The 19,545-nt window shown below is 35.6% G+C and overlaps 1 protein-coding gene across 5 annotated transcripts in view; it reads right to left on the bottom strand.

The window, feature by feature from the left end:
* XRN1 (5'-3' exoribonuclease 1) overlaps window positions 1-19,545 on the bottom strand; it is a 116,323-nt gene that overhangs the window by 74,459 nt on the left and 22,319 nt on the right. For all 5 annotated transcript variants that reach the window (XM_013965964.2, XM_018049601.1, XM_018049608.1 and 2 more), the window contains exons 6-15: window positions 17,785-17,867; window positions 16,240-16,327; window positions 15,990-16,158; window positions 15,039-15,106; window positions 14,573-14,710; window positions 12,750-12,816; window positions 12,437-12,542; window positions 7,720-7,809; window positions 5,726-5,882; window positions 4,078-4,197 (exon numbers count right to left, since the gene is read on the bottom strand). In XM_013965964.2, coding sequence (XP_013821418.2) covers window positions 4,078-4,197; window positions 5,726-5,882; window positions 7,720-7,809; window positions 12,437-12,542; window positions 12,750-12,816; window positions 14,573-14,710; window positions 15,039-15,106; window positions 15,990-16,158; window positions 16,240-16,327; window positions 17,785-17,867 — 1,086 coding nt within the window. The remainder of the gene's footprint in view (window positions 1-4,077; window positions 4,198-5,725; window positions 5,883-7,719; window positions 7,810-12,436; window positions 12,543-12,749; window positions 12,817-14,572; window positions 14,711-15,038; window positions 15,107-15,989; window positions 16,159-16,239; window positions 16,328-17,784; window positions 17,868-19,545) is intronic.

Genomic DNA, 19,545 nt, shown 5'->3' with positions numbered 1-19,545 from the left:
AGAGGAGCTACCCCATGCCTGAGGTCAGGGGCTGAGGCTGGGAGGAGCTACCCCACATCCGATGTCAGGGGCAGCAACCGATAGGAGCTACTCCACTCCTGAGGTCAGGGGCGGTGGCCGGGAGGAGCTACCCCACGCCCAAGTAGTGATGGTTGTGCGGGCACAGGAGAGCCTAGAAGAGCTACTCCATGTTCAAGGTCAGGAGGGGTGGCTTTGAGGAGATTCCCTTCGTCCAAGGTAAGGAACAGCTTCTGTGCTTTGCTGGAGTAGCCATGAAGAGATACCCCCCGTCCAAGGTAAGAGAAACCCAAATAAGACAGTAGATGTTGCAAGAGGCATCAGAGGGCAGACACACCAACCATAATCACAAAAACTAGTCAATGTAATCACACGGACCACAGCCTTGTCTAGCTCAATGAAAGTAAGCCATGCCATGTGGGGCCACCCAAGACAGGCAGCTCACAGTGGAGAGTTCTGAAAAAATGTGGTTCACTGGAGAAGGGAATGGCAAAACACTTCAGTATTCTTGCCTTGAGAACCCCATGAACAGCATGAAAAGGCAAAATGATAGGATACTGAAAGAGGAACTCCCCAGGTTGGTAGGTGCCCAATATGCTACTGGAGATCAGTGGAGAAATAACTTCAGAAAGAATGAAGGGATGGAGCCAAAGCAAAAACAAAACCCAGTTGTGGATATGACTGGTGATAGAAGCAAGGTCTGATGCTGTAGAGAGAAATATTGCATAGGAACCTGGAATGTCAGGTCCATGAATCAAAGCAAATTGTAAGTGGTCAAACAGGAGATGACAAGAGTGAACGTCGACATTCTAGCAATCAGGGAACTAAAATGGACTGGAATGGGTGAATTTAACTCAAATGACCATTATATCTACTACTGTGGGCAGGAATCCCTTAGAAGAAATGGAGTAGCCATCATGGTCAACAAAAGAGTCCGAAAACTTTATGTAACCACCCCTAAAACTGGAATACAGGACTGTCACATCATTGTAAAGAAACTCCTTCGCATTATCCCTTCATAGTCACATTCTATCCCCCAAAGACCTGTTTTATATTATAATAATTTTATCATTTCAAATATATTACATAAATGGAACCATATAAAACCTTCAAAGATTGACTTTTTCAGTCAAATGAACTTTTCCCCATCCTTTGTTTATATAAGTAGTTCTTTTTATTGCTGAGTAGTATGCCTCACAGAGTCGGACACGACTGAAGTGACTTAGCAGCAGCAGCAGTATGCCATTATATGAATGTACTGCAGGTTTTTTTTAATCCATTCACTCATTGAAAGATATCTGAATTTTTTTCCAGTTTGGAGTTATCACAAATAACTTGCTCTGGACAATAATGTAAAGGTTTTTACCCACATTTATAGCCAGCTGTTTCAGTACCAGTTGTTAAAAAGCTTTTTCTTTACCTATTGAATAGCTCTGATGTCTTAATTGAAAATTTGTTAACTGGACAAGTATAGATCTAGGCTGTTGGCCTCTATTCTGTTTCACTGATCTATGCCTATTATGATGTAGGAAACATACTGCCTTGATTACTTTAGCCTCATGATAAGTCATGAAATCAGATAATGAAAATCTTTCAGTATTGTTCTTCCTACAGATTGTTTTAGCTATTCTAGATACTTTGCAATTTCATCCAAACTTTAAAACTGGATTTTTGATTTCTATACAAAAATTTGCTGCATTTTTGCTGAGATTATGTTGAGCCCAAAGATCAATATGGGAAGAGGTTATTTCTTAACAATATCAAATCTTCTATTCCTTGAACATGGTATATTCTTCCGTTTATTTAGGTCTCCATATCTCAACACTATTTGTAGTTTTCAGTGTGCATCCTGTTAAATTTATAAATGTGTATTTTATATTTCTTAATGCTACTGAAAGTAAAAGTCTTTTTATTTAAAAAATTTATATTTTCCAATTTTTTGATGCTAGTATATATAAAAACAATTGAATTTTGTATAGATTTTATATTTTGTGACCTTGCTAAATTTACTTATTGTTAATCGTATCTTTTTGAAGATTCCTTAGAATTTTCTATTTTTGTAGTAATGTTATGTGCATATAAAAACAATTTTTCTTCTTCCTTTCTAATGCCTTTATTTCTTTCCCTTGACTTAATACAGTGGACTCCTAATACAGTATTAGAGAGAATTGATTAGAATAAACATCGTTGTCTTAAGCTTGATTTTACGAAGAAAACATTAAAAATTTTATATTGTTAGCAGTGCATATGTGTGTGCCAAATCACTTCGGTTGTGTCAGACTCTTTGTGACCCTATGGACTGTAGCCTATTAGGTTCCTCTCTCCATGGGTTTTTTAAACATGCACTTTATTTGGTTTTGATGTCCCTGGTGGCTCAGAGAGTAAAAGCGTTTGCCTACAATGGGGGAGACCAGGGTTTGATCCCTGGGTCGCGAAGATTCCCTGGGAAAGGAAATGGCAACCCACTCCAGTACTCTTGCCTGGAAAATCTCATGGATGGAGCAGCCTGGTAGGCCACAGTCCATGGGGTCGCAAAGAGTTGGACACGACTGAGTGATTTCACTTATTTGGTTGAGGAAGTTCCCTCTTATTTCTAGTAGTTGAGCATTTCTATTAAAATTGGGTGTTGAATACTCAAACGTGGTAAATCACATTGAAAACCAACACTATATTTCTAAAGTGAATCTCATTTGGTTATGAGTATTATCTTTCTATATTATTGGATCCCATCTGGCTTGACTGTATTAAAAGTTTTGCATCTACTTTAGGAGGGATATTACCAAGTAATTTTCTTTTCTTATAGCACCATTGGCTATTATGCTGGCCTAATATATTGGGAAGTGATTATTCCTCTCCTATGTTCTCAAAGTTTGTATAAAATTTGTATTATTTCTTTCATGAATGCTTACTAGAATTCACAAGTCAAGACATCTGAGCCTAGAATTTTTCTCCGAGACGATTTTAAATTATGAACTAAATGTCTTTAAAAGATATAGGATTACTCAGATTTTTATGTTTTTTTTTTTTTTCTGTCAGTTTTGCTGAATCGTGTTTAAGGAACTGTGTTCATTTCATTTAAGTTGTTAAATTTGTTGGCATAAAATTGCTTACAATATGCCTTATCGATTTTTAAAATAACTATAGGATTTATAGGACACCTCTTCTTTCATTCTAAATTCATGTGTTCTCCCCTGGTGCTCTAGTTTTTTAAAGCCTTTTCTGATCTGTCTTCCTAGGATTTATCAATTTTATTAATCTTTCAAGAGGATCAACTTTTGGTTTCATTGATTTTTCTCTATTGTTTGTTCATTTTCCATGGATTTCTGCTCCTGTCTTTTTGTTTTCTTCATTCTGCTTAGTTTAGATTTAAATTGCTCTTGTTTTTCTAGCTTCTTACGGTAGGAAGTTTAATTTACTTCAAAATATTTTCTTGTTTAGTATAAGTACCTAGAACCTTAAGTTTCCCTTTTAGGCCTGCTTTAATTTTATCACACAGATTATGATATGTGTTCTCATTATCATTCAGATAAAAAATTTCAAATATTCCTTTAAATTTCTTTAATATATAGATTATTTAGAAGTGGGTTATTTGATTTCAAAATTTTTATAAATTTTAGGAGATCCGTTGCTGATTTTTAACTTAATCCTATGTGGTCAGAGAATATTCACATTATGATTTCACCCTTTTTAATTTACTAAGACATTTTTATGCCTTACCAAATAATCTTGGTGAACAGTCTTTCACTTAAAAATGTGTATTCCTTAGTTGCTGGGTGTACTGTCCTACAAATATTAATGAGGTTAAGTAGGTTTATAATGTTATTTAAGTCTTTGATCTTTGGTAATACTCTGTTCTGAAGCCTACTTGGTCTAACATTAGTAAAGCAATGCCAGCTTCCTTATAATTAGCATACACAGAAGTTTTGATGCACAGAACGAAGATGAGAGTAGTTAAAATTCATTAACACAAATGGTGATTAAAATCCACTGCTCATTCATTTATGTGAAGTAATCTCTAATTAAAATACAAGTGTATATATAACCATTTCATGCACTGACCTCATCAATAAAAGGTATTAGTACCACAGCTTCCCATTCCTGTTGTTTCCCATTCAGGTCAGTTTTAAAATCAGGTGGATAATATTCTATAATTGGTGAATCGTCACTGGTCATCAAATGCTGTGAAAACATAAAATAGTGTAATAGAAATGTAAGAACTAATACCAATGTAGCTTTTTCTTAATATATTAATAATATTTGTTTACCTATTACAATTGAAAATTTCTAAGCAAAGCAAAAGTAAGTTTTCACATCTTAGATATGTTGCAGTATACTTATTATATTTTGATTTTCAAATGAGACTTATTTCACTGCCACTCATCACTTTCTCATTCCACTAAGCTAGTTATATAGCCAAACTATCCTTACTCTGAATTTTATCATCTTCTATAGTCTTTTCACTCTACAAGGCTCATCTAAATTCTGTTTTTCCATTTAGATTTCAGTTCATTTCACACACTCCATTTTTAACCTTAGACAATTTATTTTCATGTCATAATCAACTGATTTTATTAAGTTATATAACTGTCATCTAAGATAATTTAAAAAGAAAAAGAAATCCTAAAATACAAGAATCTCTTTACCACCAATAGCAAAGATAGAAAGCCCAATAAGACATGTTTTTAATTAGAGATTTTATAACAGAAGTAGATAAAGAAACCTAAAGATATCCTCTAGGAAATGAATACAGAAGATCATGACATAAAAAATTTTAAAGAAATAAAAGCATATTTCTCAGGGTAATATTCAAAATAAAATAATCAGTATGTCATGGGTACAGAAGAATCAAAACACATGTGGCTATAGAAACTTGCATGGCTCTATCAGTCCAGAATGGTTGAGTATCAATTCTTAATGTATTGAAGATAGGGAAAAAAGCATCAAAGAAACTAAAGGAAGGAAGGCCATGGGCCAGCATGAAGGACAGGTTAAGTTTCAGAAAGATTTAGAAGGAAGCTGGATACTGTTCAAGCAGCGAAGGTATGTGATATGTATATATTTATGTGTGTCTATATTCCTGGCATAGGCCACAGAATTAGAAGAACAGACTGATGCTCTAGAAGAACTAAACTGAAGTTTGCCCTCAAAATCAGTTTAGCAGGCTTAGTGTAATTTTGGTGACCCAATCACCCCTGAAACAGCTTTCTCCTGTTATATGAAGTACGTTAATCAGAGAGAAGTTTTTTATTCCATAATTTGATAAATGAAATTCTTAAAATCCAAATATAAATGGAAGCAGCAATTTTGTTGAGATAAACAACTTATTAGAATCATCCATATTCTATTAGGTAGAGGGTAAAAGAGAACAGAAACAAAATCTAATATCTGGACAGAGCAGATGGCTTTAGATTTTGCCAAGCTCAATTTACTTTCATCAGTGCAGAGACAAACAGGAGATGTGCTTAAAGATACTGAAAACAAAGAAGCTATGCTTTGAATGGTTTATGAAATGTGTCTGCATTTTTAAAACAAGTTAACTTTAAATCAAGAAATTACTTTTCAAGGGACTTGCTTAAGAAATACTATATTTGAAACTGAAAATAAATATATTTAGCTATTAAAGAAATTTGGTACGATGTTTCTAGGTTTGGAGGAGGAACTCCTAAATATTAAAAATAACACAAATACATTTAATTCTAAAACCCACCTGGTAGCATGCAGGAAGTAAATTTTTGCTAGCTGCTGGAAGTACAGCAAGAAGCTGTTCAAATGGCTTAAAAGGTTTTCCCAGTTCAAAATGGATTTTGAGTGTACTGATGTTGCGGATATCAGACAGGAAAGGTGCATAATGGTACGGATAAAACCTGTAAGACAACACTGAACTTTAAACAATTGACAAATTTTATGAAACAGATCAATAGTTAGTATATACTTTTCAATATTCTATTTTAACAGCTGTGCCTCCGTGTGTATGTTCAGTCGTGTCCACACATAGCAATAATTCTAAAGAAAAAAAATCACTCACAATTATGCCACATGAATATAAGAAATCAGCAATGTTGGAAAATGTAGATTACTTGATGACAACAAGTATTTTATTTCCTTAATTTTTAAAGTGGTTTATATTTCAAAAATTTAGATGTATGTAATTGAAGGGTATATATATTAATAACACATTTAAAATATAATTTATTATTTATATAAATAATACAATGACTCCAGTTTCAGAAGTATTGAGTGTGAATCTTCCAAAGAAGATTCTCAGAATGAACTAATAAGCCAGTCAGAAGACATTCAGTTACTTCATGTGGGCCTGAGCTTCTCTCATGAAAACATAGGGAAGTCTGAGCTCATATGGTTGTTACTAGTCAGCTCTAAGAATCATCATTTTTGAATTAGCTGTGTATACATATATATTGTGTTTGTGATAAGGATTAAACCATTTGTCAATCATGCACACTATTTGTTTTTAAAATCTTCCCATATCTAACATGAAGAAATATTTTTAGAAATTTCAAACATAATTTTTAAAAAATTTAAAAAATTTCAATGTTCTTAATGTCTGACTAAAAATACCAAAATAAAAGCCAACAGAATATTTTTATATTCCACAATTATGGCATACTTCAAAAGAATGGGAAAATTTAGGAGGCAGAATGGCATGTGGAACAATAGAAAACGTAAAGACTTCGGAAATCAGATAGGCATGTACTTGGATATTGGTGTGTGATACTGGAAAGGCTATTTAACCTCTCTGAGCCTCATCTGTCAAAAGCAGAAAACAATATTTACTTTAAACAGCTTTGAGGACTATATGAGCACATGCTTTACTAGTGCTTGGCCTCAGTGCCTGGTAATATAATAGGTATAACTTACACTCACCTTCTTAAAAAATGGCAAATCGAGGACTTTTTTTGTCACTACAGTGCTCTTCATAGATGCCCTGAGAATCTTGTTAGTTATTGCAGATATTTTTTTAAAGGCTATTAGTAAGTGAAATTCTATTAATAATTAATGCCACATTATTGTGCACTGGTATGTTTTGCTGTTGGTGCTTTAACACAGAGCCTAGAAGATGCTCTGAAAACAAAACAAAACAAGCTATCTCATCACTTAAAAGTGTCTATTTTTCCCTGTATCATTTTTTTACTTGTTTTCTATTTCAGTGGATAGTTTGGAAATGTAGATGGAACTTGCTGGAATAAAAAACATGAGATAAATAGAGAATTATTATATTCCAGGAGAAGTAAATTCTTTTCTCCTTTCTTCATTACCCTTCCCAGTCTAACATGCATATAATCCATTTTTCATTACTAACAGAAAAAAATTTTCAAACACATAAAGATGTAGAGAAGAATATAATAAACAATCCCACTTAACCATCACTCAGACCCAGTAACTGTCAAGACTTTGTGACACTTCATTCATTATGACAGAAAGTTTTAAATCCTTAGATTAACAGAGAGCTTTTTATTATGGGCCATCTACTATAGCTGGAAGTATCTTTGTTATAAAAGGATCTTTTTAAAATATTACAATACTAAAAAAGATTCTTTTTCACTTAAACTTGGCTATATGTATTTTTTTAAAAATACTATTAATATCATAAATAAAAGTAAAAAGAAGAGATTATCAAATGAGCTTATAGTAGAATGAGCCATTATAAACTACAAAACTTCATTTTTGTTTTTATTCCCTCACCAGCTCCAGGACTGAACTCCATGATAGTAATAGTGCAAAATCCACTGTATTGCCTGAACATAACATGCAGCTTGATCAGCCAGAAAGTCACTGAAAATAGAAAAGAATATTTTCATTATAACATTATTTCCTGAAGATAGGCCATTGTGTTTAAAACATGATATCTACTAATATCACATTCTGTCTCACATGATTTATTTAATCAATGAATAAGCCAAAAACTGCAATCAGAAAAAACTCTAAAATATTATTAAAAAAAATTCTATCACACCACATTAAAAATTTGCCTTATAGTTTTCCTAAACCAACTATCAGAATACTTAAACCTGCTGTGCATACTTATTCAGTCAATGTACTATATCTTTAGTATCAAGTTTGAGGGTTTAATGAAGCTTTCTAAACAGTGGCACTACCACTTTCTTAAATATTCAGAGTGTGATAGAAGACAAAAGATGGAAATCTTATTTGGGAGGATGCCTGAGCGAATCACAGGAAGAAATCAGGAAGATCTTCAAATCTGGTTATAGCAGCTAGAACATATTTTTAAAAGTGTTATATCCACTGAACAATATTCCCTTTAATGTCATTTTCTCCAAAAAACTATCATTTAAGGTAAAATAATCACACACACACACAGCAAAAAAAGCACCCTGGGGACTTCCCTGGTGGTACAGTGGCTGGGAGTCCGCCTGCCAATGAAGGGCACAAGAGATTGATACCTGGTTTGGGGAGATCAAAGCTATGGTTTTTCCTGGGGTCATGTATGGATGTGAGAGTTGGACTGTGAAGAAAGCTGAGTGCCGAAGATTTGATGCTTCTGAACTGTGGTGTTGGAGAAGACTCTTGAGAGTCCCTTGGACTGCAAGGAGATCTAACCAGTCCATTCTGAAGAAGATCAGCCCTGGGATTTCTTTGGAAGGAATGATGCTAAAGCTGAAACTCCAGTACTTTGGCCACCTCATGTGAAGAGTTGACTCATTGGAACAGACTGATGCTGGGAGGGGTTAGGGGTAGGAGGAGAAGGGGACGACAGAGGATGAGATGGCTGGATGGCATGACTGACTCGATAGACGTGAGTCTGAGTGAACTCCGGGAGTTGGTGATGGACAGGGAGGCCTAGAAAACCTGGATCTTTCCTTGGGCAGTCTCTAGGAAAGATTCTTAGTATTTCATTTTTTTTAAAAGTAAAAATAATAGTACAGAAAATATCTAAGTATAGTACATATAATAAGGGTACGAAGAATTTTATGAAACTTTTATCTCACTGACAGAAAAACAGCCTCATCTCATGGTTAAGGATGGGCTCCGGAGCCAGATTGCCTGTTACTTATATTCTGGCTTTGCCACTCATTACCTATGCATGTCACCTGGAGCAAATCACTTAAATCTCTCTATTCCTTAACTTCCTCTATTTTAAAATAATAATAATTCTATTTATCTTAAAAAACTGTTGTGAGCATTACAACAACTTAACATTTTCACATTATGTATATATATTTATATATGTTTATATTTTTAAATTATAAATGAGTTATTTTTTAAATGTTTAGGATAGTACCTGGCACTAGACAAGACGGTCAATATCGAGATCAGATTGATTATGTTCTTTGCAGCCAAAGACAGAGACGCTCTAAACACAGTAAGCAAAAACAAAACCTGGAGCTGACTGTGACTCAGATCATGAGCTCCTGACTGCAAAATTCAGGCTTAAATTGAAGAAAGTAGGGAAAACCACTGGGCCATTCAGGTACGACCTAAATCAAATCCCTTATGATTATGCAGTGGAGGTAACAAATAGATTCAAGGGATTACATCTGATAGAGTGCCTGAAGAACTATGGACAGAGGTTTATAACACTGTACAGGAGGCAGTGACTGAAAAGGCATCCCAAAGAAAAAGAAATGTAAAAAGGCAAACTGGTTGGTTGAGGAGGCTTTACAAATAACTGAGGAAAGAAGAAAAGCAAAAGGCAAGAGAGAATGGGAAAGATATACCCAACTGAATGCAGAGTTCCAGAGAACACCAAGTAGAAATAAGTACATGAACAATGCATAGAAATAGAGGAAAACAACAGAATGGGAAGGATGAGATCTATTCAAGAAAACTGGAGATACCAAGGGAACATTATATGCAAGGACGGGGAAGATACAGGACAGAAATGGTAAGGTCCTAATAGAAGTAGAAGAGATTGAAGAAGTGAAGTGAAGTCGCTCAGTCGTGTCCGACTCTTTGCGACCCCATGGACTGTAGCCTACCAGGCTCCTCTGTCCATGGGACTTTCCAGGCAATAGAACTGGAGTGTGGATTGCCATTTCCTTCTCCAGGGGATCTTCCCAACCCAGGGATTGAACCCGGGTCTCCCGCATTGTAGACAGACACTTTACCGTCTGAGCCACCAGCGAAGTCAGAAGAGATTAATAGATGGCAAGAATACATAGAGGAGCCTGGTGGGCTACAGTCCATGGGGTCGCAAAGAGTCGGACACAACTGAGCAACTTCAGTGCTTCCCTGGTGGCTCAGAAGAGATTAAGAGATGGCAAGAATACACAGAGGAACTATACAAAAAAGGTCTTAATAACCCTGATAACCATGATTGTGTAGTCACTCAACTAGAGGCAGCTATCCTGGAGTGTGAAGTCAAGTGGGCCTTAAGAAGCATTACTACAAACAATGCTAGTGGAGGTGATGGAATTCCAGCTGAGCTATTTCAAATCCTAAAAGACAATGCTGTGAAAGTGCTGCACTCAGCAGGTCAGCAAATTTGGAAAACTCAGCAGTGGCCACAGGACTGGAAAATGCCAGTTTTCATTCCAATCCCAAGGAAGAGCAATGCCAAAGAATGCTCTAATGACCAGATAATTGTGCTCATTTCACATGCTAGCAAGGTTATGCTCAAAATCCTTGAAGCGAGGCTTCAGTATACATGAACCAAGAACATCTAGACGTACAAGTTGGGTTTCAAAGATGCAGGGGAACCAGAGGTCAAATTGCCAACACTTGTTGGATCATGCAGAAAACAAAGGAATTCCAGGAAAACATCTATTTCTGCTTCACTGACTACGTGAAAGTCTTTGATTGTGTGGGTCACAACAAGCTGTGGAAAATTCTTAAAGAGATGGGAGTACCAGACCACCTTACCTGTTTCCTGAGAAACCTGTATGCAGGTCAAGAATCAACAATTAGAACTGGACATGGAACAATGGACTGGTTCAAAATTGGGAAAGGAGTATGACAAGGCTGTATATTGTCATCCTGCTTATTTATCTTATATGCAGAGTACATCATGTGAAATGCCAGGCTGGATGAATCACAAGCTGGAATCAAGACGGCCAGGAGAAATATCAGCAGCCTCAAATATGCAGATGACACCACCCTATGGCAGAGAGCGAAGAGGAACTAAAGAGCCTCCTGAGGAGATGAAAGAGGAGAGTAAAAAGCTGGCTTAAAACTCAACATTCAAACACTAAGATCATGGCATCCGGTCCCATTACTTCAAGGCAAATAAGGGAAAAAAATGGAAGCAGTGACAGATTTTATCTTCTTGGGCTTCAAGATCACTGCAGACAGTGACTGTAGATATGAAATTAAAAGATGGTTGCTCCTTGGAAGAAAAGCTATGCAAACCTAGACAAACCTAGAAAGCAGAGACATCACTTTGCCAATAATAGTCCATACAGTCAAAGCTATGGCTTTCCAGTAGTCATGTATGGATGTGAGATTTGGACCATGAAGATGGTTGAGTGCCAAAGAACTGATGCTTTCTAACTGTGGTGCTGGAGAAGACTCTTGAGAGTCCCTTGGACTGCAAGGAGATCAAAGCAGTCAATCCTAAAGGAAATCAGTCCTGAATATTCATTGGAAGGACTGATGCCGAAGCTGAAGTTCCAATACTGTGGCCATCTGATGCAAAGAGCTGACTCACTGGAAAAAACCCTGATGCTGATAAAGACTGAAGGCAGGAGAAGAAGGGGACGACAAGAGTTTGAGATGGTTGGATGGCATCACTGATTCGATGGACATGAGTTTGAGCAAGCTCCGGGAGATGGTGATGGAGAGGGAAGCCTGGTGTCCTGCAGTCCATGGGGTCGCAAAGAGTTGGACACAACTGAGTGACTAAACTGAACTGAACTGTTATAGAGGGCTGTAGTTCAGAAATATGAGCCACCATTCTAGAGGTCAAGTTGTTAAGGAACTTTTATACTAGTTGTTAACCTGAGGCTGAGCCAGGTAGCCTTTGAGATAAGTGGGATGTGAGCTTTAGAAGAAATGAAGCAAAACACTAACCATTTTCTATCTGGCAATTTTTATCATAGGCACACAGTTGAGACTTGAACAATGCAGAAGTTAGGGATGCCAACCCTCTTGCAGTAGAAAATCCACTCATAACTTTAGATAGCTCTCTGTATCTGCAGTTCCACATCTATGGATTCAACCAAGTGGGAAAAATGTAGTACTGTATTAAGTCTTCAGTAAAAATAATCCACATGTAAATGGACCTATGCAGATCAAGCCCATGTTGTTCAAGGGTATACTGCATAATACATGCCAATGAATATTATCTTCTCCAAAACCATAGTAGTTGAAAGGTCTACATTAATTTGCAAAACAAAAAATCCCTTCTTCCCATTACCATAATGATCAAAATTATGCTGTTTTCTGTAGAACTGCAAAGTCTACTTTTTCATACTTTAAAGTAAATGCAATGGCAAGAACATACTCAGAAACTACGTCAACTCCCATCTTTGTCATGTAATATGTCCTTTTATATTGCCTAAACTCAGTTTCAAATAGGTCATCATCTTCCATCTCTTCTTCTAAATTGTCTGGAAAAAAGATAAACAGACAGTGGCTGACAATTATGAATATTCCATTTTTCCATTTAATGCTTTGATAAATACACGTCAAAGTAGATGTTTATAAACTATCACAGAAATCTGTTTCATCCAATATTACTGAATTAGTCCTAATAATGGAATATAATAACTATTCTGTCAAAAAAAATAACATATATTAAAATGGTCTGTACTCACCCTTAGAAGTTACCACTTCTTCTCCATTTTTGTCTAAAGCAGCCCAACATATAGAATTTTCCTGGCCCTATTAAAAATTATAAATCAATATAAAAGTAAGATATACTTCAAGATGAGACATTGAACAGAAAGATTTATAAAATATTAAAGATAACTGAATGATCTTTAAGTGATATACTATAAAAGTTTATTTTAAAAATAATCCTCAAATGCTGTGTAAATGTTTTTGGTTTTATATCACTTGTTTCCTGAAGCTATAAATCTTTATTATTACAACTTAACATTTAGGACCCTCAATGATAAGTAACAATGCTCACCAATACAAAAAAGAAATATATTTAATTACATATGTTTTCTAAGAAAAGAACATTTCAAAAACATTTCATTTACTTAGAGAAAAGTACACAATCAATATCAAATCCTTTCAACTTCAACATTTTTATATGTCACATTCTGGGCTACTGATAACAAGAAACAATCTGTTTATAGTGGAGTCCAATAATTACAACTATTACCTATTTTTTTATATCTCTGGTTCCCATCATTATTATACCTCTACCATCCACTTCTATTTTCTTCCACGCAACTCATCTGCTTTTCTAAAGTTCTTCCATTTCATCATATCCTTCATATCCTGCCCATCTATTTTTCCACTCTTGTGATTTCATCCTTTCTCTTCTCTGTTTTCTGATTGTCTACAAACTGCCAGTGACTTTCACTATTTTTTCCAAACTAGGGCCTCTGCCAGTTTTCTTGCCTGGGCTGTTTCTCCAGTTTCCTTGTTTCACCTGTGTCTCTAAAGTTAACTACATACCCCCAGACGACTTGTGAAGTTTAAGTAATGAGCTGAGGTGAGTGGAGCCAGGGATTACTGATATTTAAGTTTGTGAGTGCACGTCCCCCAAAAGTTGCAGAGCCTGTTTTATTAAGATAAAAAACAGAGTAGAATGCAGACTACTGCTAAGTTCCACAGAGGAAAAGTTAAGCAGTTAGAAAGGCTACACTAAACAAAATCAGGATAGCTGCTCTTTCTGGAGCAAGAGATATTAGGCTCGATCCTAAAGAGAAGCAGTACAGCAAAGAGAGTGCAGGAAGCTCATCAATTTCACCAGAATCCAATAACTACGGATTGGCTGAGGAAAATTTCAGAAGAGGTTTATTTTCTAAGCTAACACATATAAGACATTCTTTATGGCTTACAAAAGGTGTTTTACAGGGTACTAGCATATTCTATGGAGAAGGAAATGGCAACCCACTCCAGTGTTCTTGCCTGGAGAATCCCAGGGACGGCAGAGCCTGGTGGGCTGCAGTCCATGGGGTCACACAGAGTCGGACACGACTGAAGCGACTCAGCAGCAGCAGCAGCAGATTCTAATTGGCTCTATTATTCATTTATTGAGCACCTAATATTCACCATATATTGTGACACTGTATTTTATATATGATTTTATATATAAATTATTTCTAGAGAAAAATAAGTGATCTTATAACATTAAATGCTATAAATACCCACATTTTTAAAGAGATAACTAATTTTCTGGGTCCTTAGAAATGTCTCTATACTTATTGATAGAATGGAAGAGCAAAGAAGATGCAATGCTTTTCAATGGCAAAAATAAACTGCTTTTCAAAGATCAGATTTAAATGATAGTATCTAATAGAGAAAAAGAAACCAAAGAATTTTTAAAATGTACATAAAGGAAAAGAGGAAATGAAACCAAAATGAGGAACCCCAAAATCATAAGAAAGAAAATGAGAAACAAGGAATATCAGTTTTACCTTTACAGGTAAAAAAATGAAAGGACACCTAAAAAAATGGACACCTTTGATTTTTTCTTTTCCTTGTAGTTCTTGGCTTCTTCTGCTGCAACACCTGCTGCTTCATTGAGGTACTTGTTACCAACTTTGCTTTCAAACCACTTTAGGTCCACAAAAACTTCACTGAAGTGTTCTCGATCAAACTATACAGAAACATTTACATTTATTTTAAAATAACTTAAGCATGTCTAGAAGAAAATAAAACGAACTTTTAACAATGACTGCGTCTAGGGCATAGGAAATCAGAGGATATTACTTTTGATGCACATAGGGACTTCATCTACCACTCTGAAAACTAAAAATAAAAAGCAAGTAGAAATAAAAATAATGTAGATGAAATTATTTATATAAAATAACCAACTGGAGTAGAACTATAAGATTTTTTCTTCTGGTATTATGTAATTGATATTAGGTAATTGGACCATTTATAGCTACCCTGGGACAGAAAAACAAAAATTTATCGTTACTTACATCCGATAGTTTCACAAGGTATTTCTCAAATCGAGGTAAGTTGAGATGCCCACTTTCATTAATATAACCTAAAAGGAACAAAATCTGAATTTGCACTAAATGCTGACATTTTTAAAAAACAATTTTATAAAATTCTGTTTTACAAAACGTTGAGTTTTGACATTCTACTAATCAAGAAAAAACACTCAGTGTTGGACCATATAAGTGACCCTAGTTTCTACAAACTTGATGTTACTATAACACACAATATGTAAGAATTAGAGCAAAATAGAAAAAGTTCCAGGTTTACATAATAATAATCCTCCTAAATTTCCAAACACTGGGGTGACAGTTAATTAAATTAAGTAAGTTCTAGAATTGAGGTCATTTATTTGATATGCTAACTTAAGAAGAAAAAGACCAATATCCTGCTACTTGATTGATTGATTGATTCACTGTATGGTTTGCAAGATTTTAGTTCCCTGGCCAGAGACTGAACCTGTGCCTTTGACAGTGTAAGTGTGGAGTCCTAACCACTGGACTGCCAGGGAATTTGGTTGTCTGCTTTATTCAGCATCACCACTACCTCTCAGTTTCCCACTGTAACTTAAAAGTCTCTCCCTAATAGTAAATACTCTGATGCTTATCCATTCAGAAAACTGAATTTTTACAGTTAAATATGAAAAGAGCTAAGTGAAACCAACAACCTCTGCAGGCTTTTGTAAGCCATTAAAGGTAGAGATTAGTTAGGTATCTATGAATAAATGAGATTGCTTAACTTGTGTCATCTTGTCTGTTTGTGAACCACTGAAAATTGCAACTTTAGAACTTGATGCCTTAGACTAAAAGAAACTCCAAATTATTTTTCTACTTTAGCTCTGCAAGCAATAGTCTAATAAACTGAGTGACATTTCCAGGGTTAGTTGAGTTTTAAATTAAAGTAGCCTCAAATGAATATTAAACTTTTCTTACCCCCAAGTTCTGGCAGGATGGTAATATATGTTCCATAAAGCAGAGGCAGTGCATCATGATTAATATGTAAATGAGGTAGATGAGGGATAAAATCATTGCCAACAAGAAATCCCATCAAAATCCAATCATCTATTACCCTTTCAATATCATATTTAAATGTGATCTTGTCCTATAGCAATATGAAGAAAACAGTCAAATCCTTTGGAAATTTCTGCATATTCACTTCTGATCTATTTATATTAATACTTACTTTTAATGCTGAAAACTCATAGTCAATATACTCTCTCATTAAAGACAAGTGTAGGAGGTGAAATGTGGTTTCTTCTGGTGCGCATACCCTATAATTAGTCAAGATGATCAACACAGAATTAATTATATTTTTAAGGTTCAAGTTTAAAAGTGCGGCTTAAAATAAAATTTATCACTGCAGTATAATTAATCCTTGACATTAAGGCATGTAATTTATATGTAAGCTGCAGGGTAATGTTAAGATAAAAACAATAACAATTATAATAGATATAAAGTTCAAAATAATTTGTTTACAGCATGCTTTCTGGGGAAGGACTCACAGAATTAAGGAAGTCTAAATAATAAATAACAGATGTAAGAAAACAATGGGATCTGTTCTGGCCCACTTAAGGCTGGCCACCAGCAAAAGGCATATAGATTAGTGAGTATATACTTTTATGTCTACTGCAGTATAGGTTAAAGCTTCAGTGGTGCGGCACTATTACTTTCTCCTCTTACCTTTCCCTGGCTTGGTCCAGGGGTCTATATTCCTGGCTGTTGGCTTATATTCCAAGATTAATTACAAGTAAGAATGTAAGTTTTTAAGAGCATATTAAAAGCACTTATCCACCATGAACAAGTGGCATTTTCCACAGGAATGCAAAAATGGTTCACGATAAATCAATGTAATAGGGGAAAGTCACTCAGTCGTGTTTGATTCTTTGTGACCCCATGGACTGTAGCCTACCATAGCTTTTCAGTCCATGGGATTTTCCAGGCAAGAATACTGGAGTGGGTTGCCATTTCCTTCTCCAGGGAATCTTCCCAACCCAGGGATTGAACTCGGGTCTCCCACATTGTAGGCAGACGCTTTACCCACTGAGCCACCAGGGAAGCCAAGTGGTTCAAGATAAATCAATGTAATACACCATATTAATAAACAAAGGAAAAAAAACCCACATACTCATTCAACAAAAAAAGCCTATGTCAAAATTCAACACCCTTTCATGATAAAAATACTCAGCAAAGTAGAAACAGAAAGGAATTTCCTTAGAATGATTATGGGAATTTATGAAAAATCCACAGCTAATAGCATAATCAATGCTGAAAGACTGAAATTGACATGGATCAAAGACTTACAAATGTAAGGGTTAAAACTTATAAAACCCTTAGACTAAAATGGGAAAAAGCTTTATGACACTGGATTTGGCAATGATTTCCTGGATACTACACTAAAAAGTGTACATGACTCAGTGGCCATGAATATGAGCCAACTCTGGGAGACAGCGAAGGACAGGGAAGGCTGGCGTGCTGCAGTCCATGGAGTCGCAGAGTTGAACATGACTGAATGACTGAACAACGCTAAAATGTATAGGCAACAAAAGAAGAATACAGACCAGAACTCTTCAAATTTAAAAACTTTGTACATCAAATGACACTATCAACAGAGCGAAAAGGGAGCCCACAGAATGGGAGAAAATATTTACAGATCATATGCCTGTTAAGGGATTACTATTTCTAATTTAATTTCTGGTCTACCTTCCAATATACAGGCAGTATGATTTACCTTTGAGTCTTTTTGCCACCAAATCGAACTTCTTCTCTTAAAAGAGAGAAATGTGCCTCATGACTTGTTAATCCAAGCATAATCTGTTGAAAAATGATTAAGAAGTGTTTTTATTCTCTCATTTTTTATAGCATCAGGTTCACAAAAGCAATCAACAACAGTTCTATATAAAGAACATGCTTATTTAAGGAAAATAATTAGTAAGTTAAATATATAAACTTCAAAATATGATCTACTTATAGGTAATGAATGGGGTAAATTGTGTGTACTTTCCTAAGAAAACAATGTTCACCTTAGACTCACATAACCTTTACAACCACACCACTGCATGCCTATAACAATAATCTCTCTTAGTTTTTATTTCTTTCTACTTGCCATGGGGGAATAGGAAGGAATTAGAGGCAATAGCACTTCCACATCAGAATACAGGACTCTTCTGGAGGTCAGGATACCTTTAGTACGTGAAAACTTGGGGAAAAAACTGGGAAAGGATCTTTTCAGTTAATATTCTCACATAGTATTCTAATCCCCAAAGTCAGTCAAATAGTTTAGTGAGACATATCAACCAACTGCAATGCAGAGTTTAATTTAATCCTGATTTACATAAAATAAAACACTTATGAATCAATCAGGGAAATGAGAATCCTGGATGGTTTTCATATATATTAAAGAGTGATTTATTAATATTGTTTTATATGGGATAATAACACTGGAGCTATTTTATTATTTTTAATATTCTCGATCATGAAATATTTATAGATTAAATAATATAATGTCATATACTTCAAGAATCCAGAGGAGGAGGAGGAAGGATACAGATGGTTAGGAAAAGGAGCTGAAAATAATCAAAGGAGGAAGAAGGACACAAAGATGTTCATTATGCTCACTCTATTTTTGTTTATACTTGCAAATTTCTGTAATAAAAAGTTAAAAAACATCTAGCAGGGACTTCCCTTGGTGGTCCAATGGTTAAGAATCCACCTGCCAATGCGGGAGACACGAGCTCAATCCCTAGTCCAGGAAGTTCTCATACTGCTGTGGAGCAACTGAGCCCTTGAGCCATAACTACTAAGCTCATGCTCTAAAACGAGAAGCCACTGCAATGAGAACCCTGCACAATGCAATGAAAAGCAGCCCCCATTCACTGCAACTAGAGAAAGCCCATGTGCAGCAGTGAAGCCTCTGTGCAGCAACAACAATTACAACAAAGTCTAGCAAACTTGGGTTACAGAGTTATCAGATCAGATGGTATTAAAAATCCTGTATTAAGCATGAAGATAAAAAGGGTCCTCTACCCAGAACTCAGCAGAGAATTCACAGCACTAGGGTCAGTCAGGTGTGAACACTAACTATATGCACCTGTTGATCATAAACAATGGCAAAAGAACACCTTTTCCAAATGTTATGAACTTTGGTAACAGCAGAAGTAGCAATTATTATCATGTCTCTAATATTTCTTTCCACAACCAGAAATCTGCTAATATTAAGACTAAGTTTCCTAAACAGATATTTATCATAATGGCATCAGTTCAGTCGCTCAGTCATGTTCGACTCTTTGCGACCCCATGAACTGCAGGCCTCCCTGTCCATCACCAACTCCCAGAGTTCACTCAAACTCAAGTCCATTGAGTCGGTGATGCCATCCAGCCATCTCATCCTCTGTCGTCCCCTTCTCCTCCTGCCTCTAATCCCTCCCAGCATCAGAGTCTTTTCCAATGAGTCAACTCTTCGCATGAGGCATAAGACTACAATAACAATAAG

Source organism: Capra hircus, chromosome 1, assembly GCF_001704415.2.
Source record: "Capra hircus breed San Clemente chromosome 1, ASM170441v1, whole genome shotgun sequence".
Taxonomy (NCBI): Eukaryota; Metazoa; Chordata; class Mammalia; order Artiodactyla; family Bovidae; genus Capra; species Capra hircus.
Note: the sequence above shows the minus strand (reverse complement) of the source record. Positions and strands in the feature narration are given on the sequence as shown.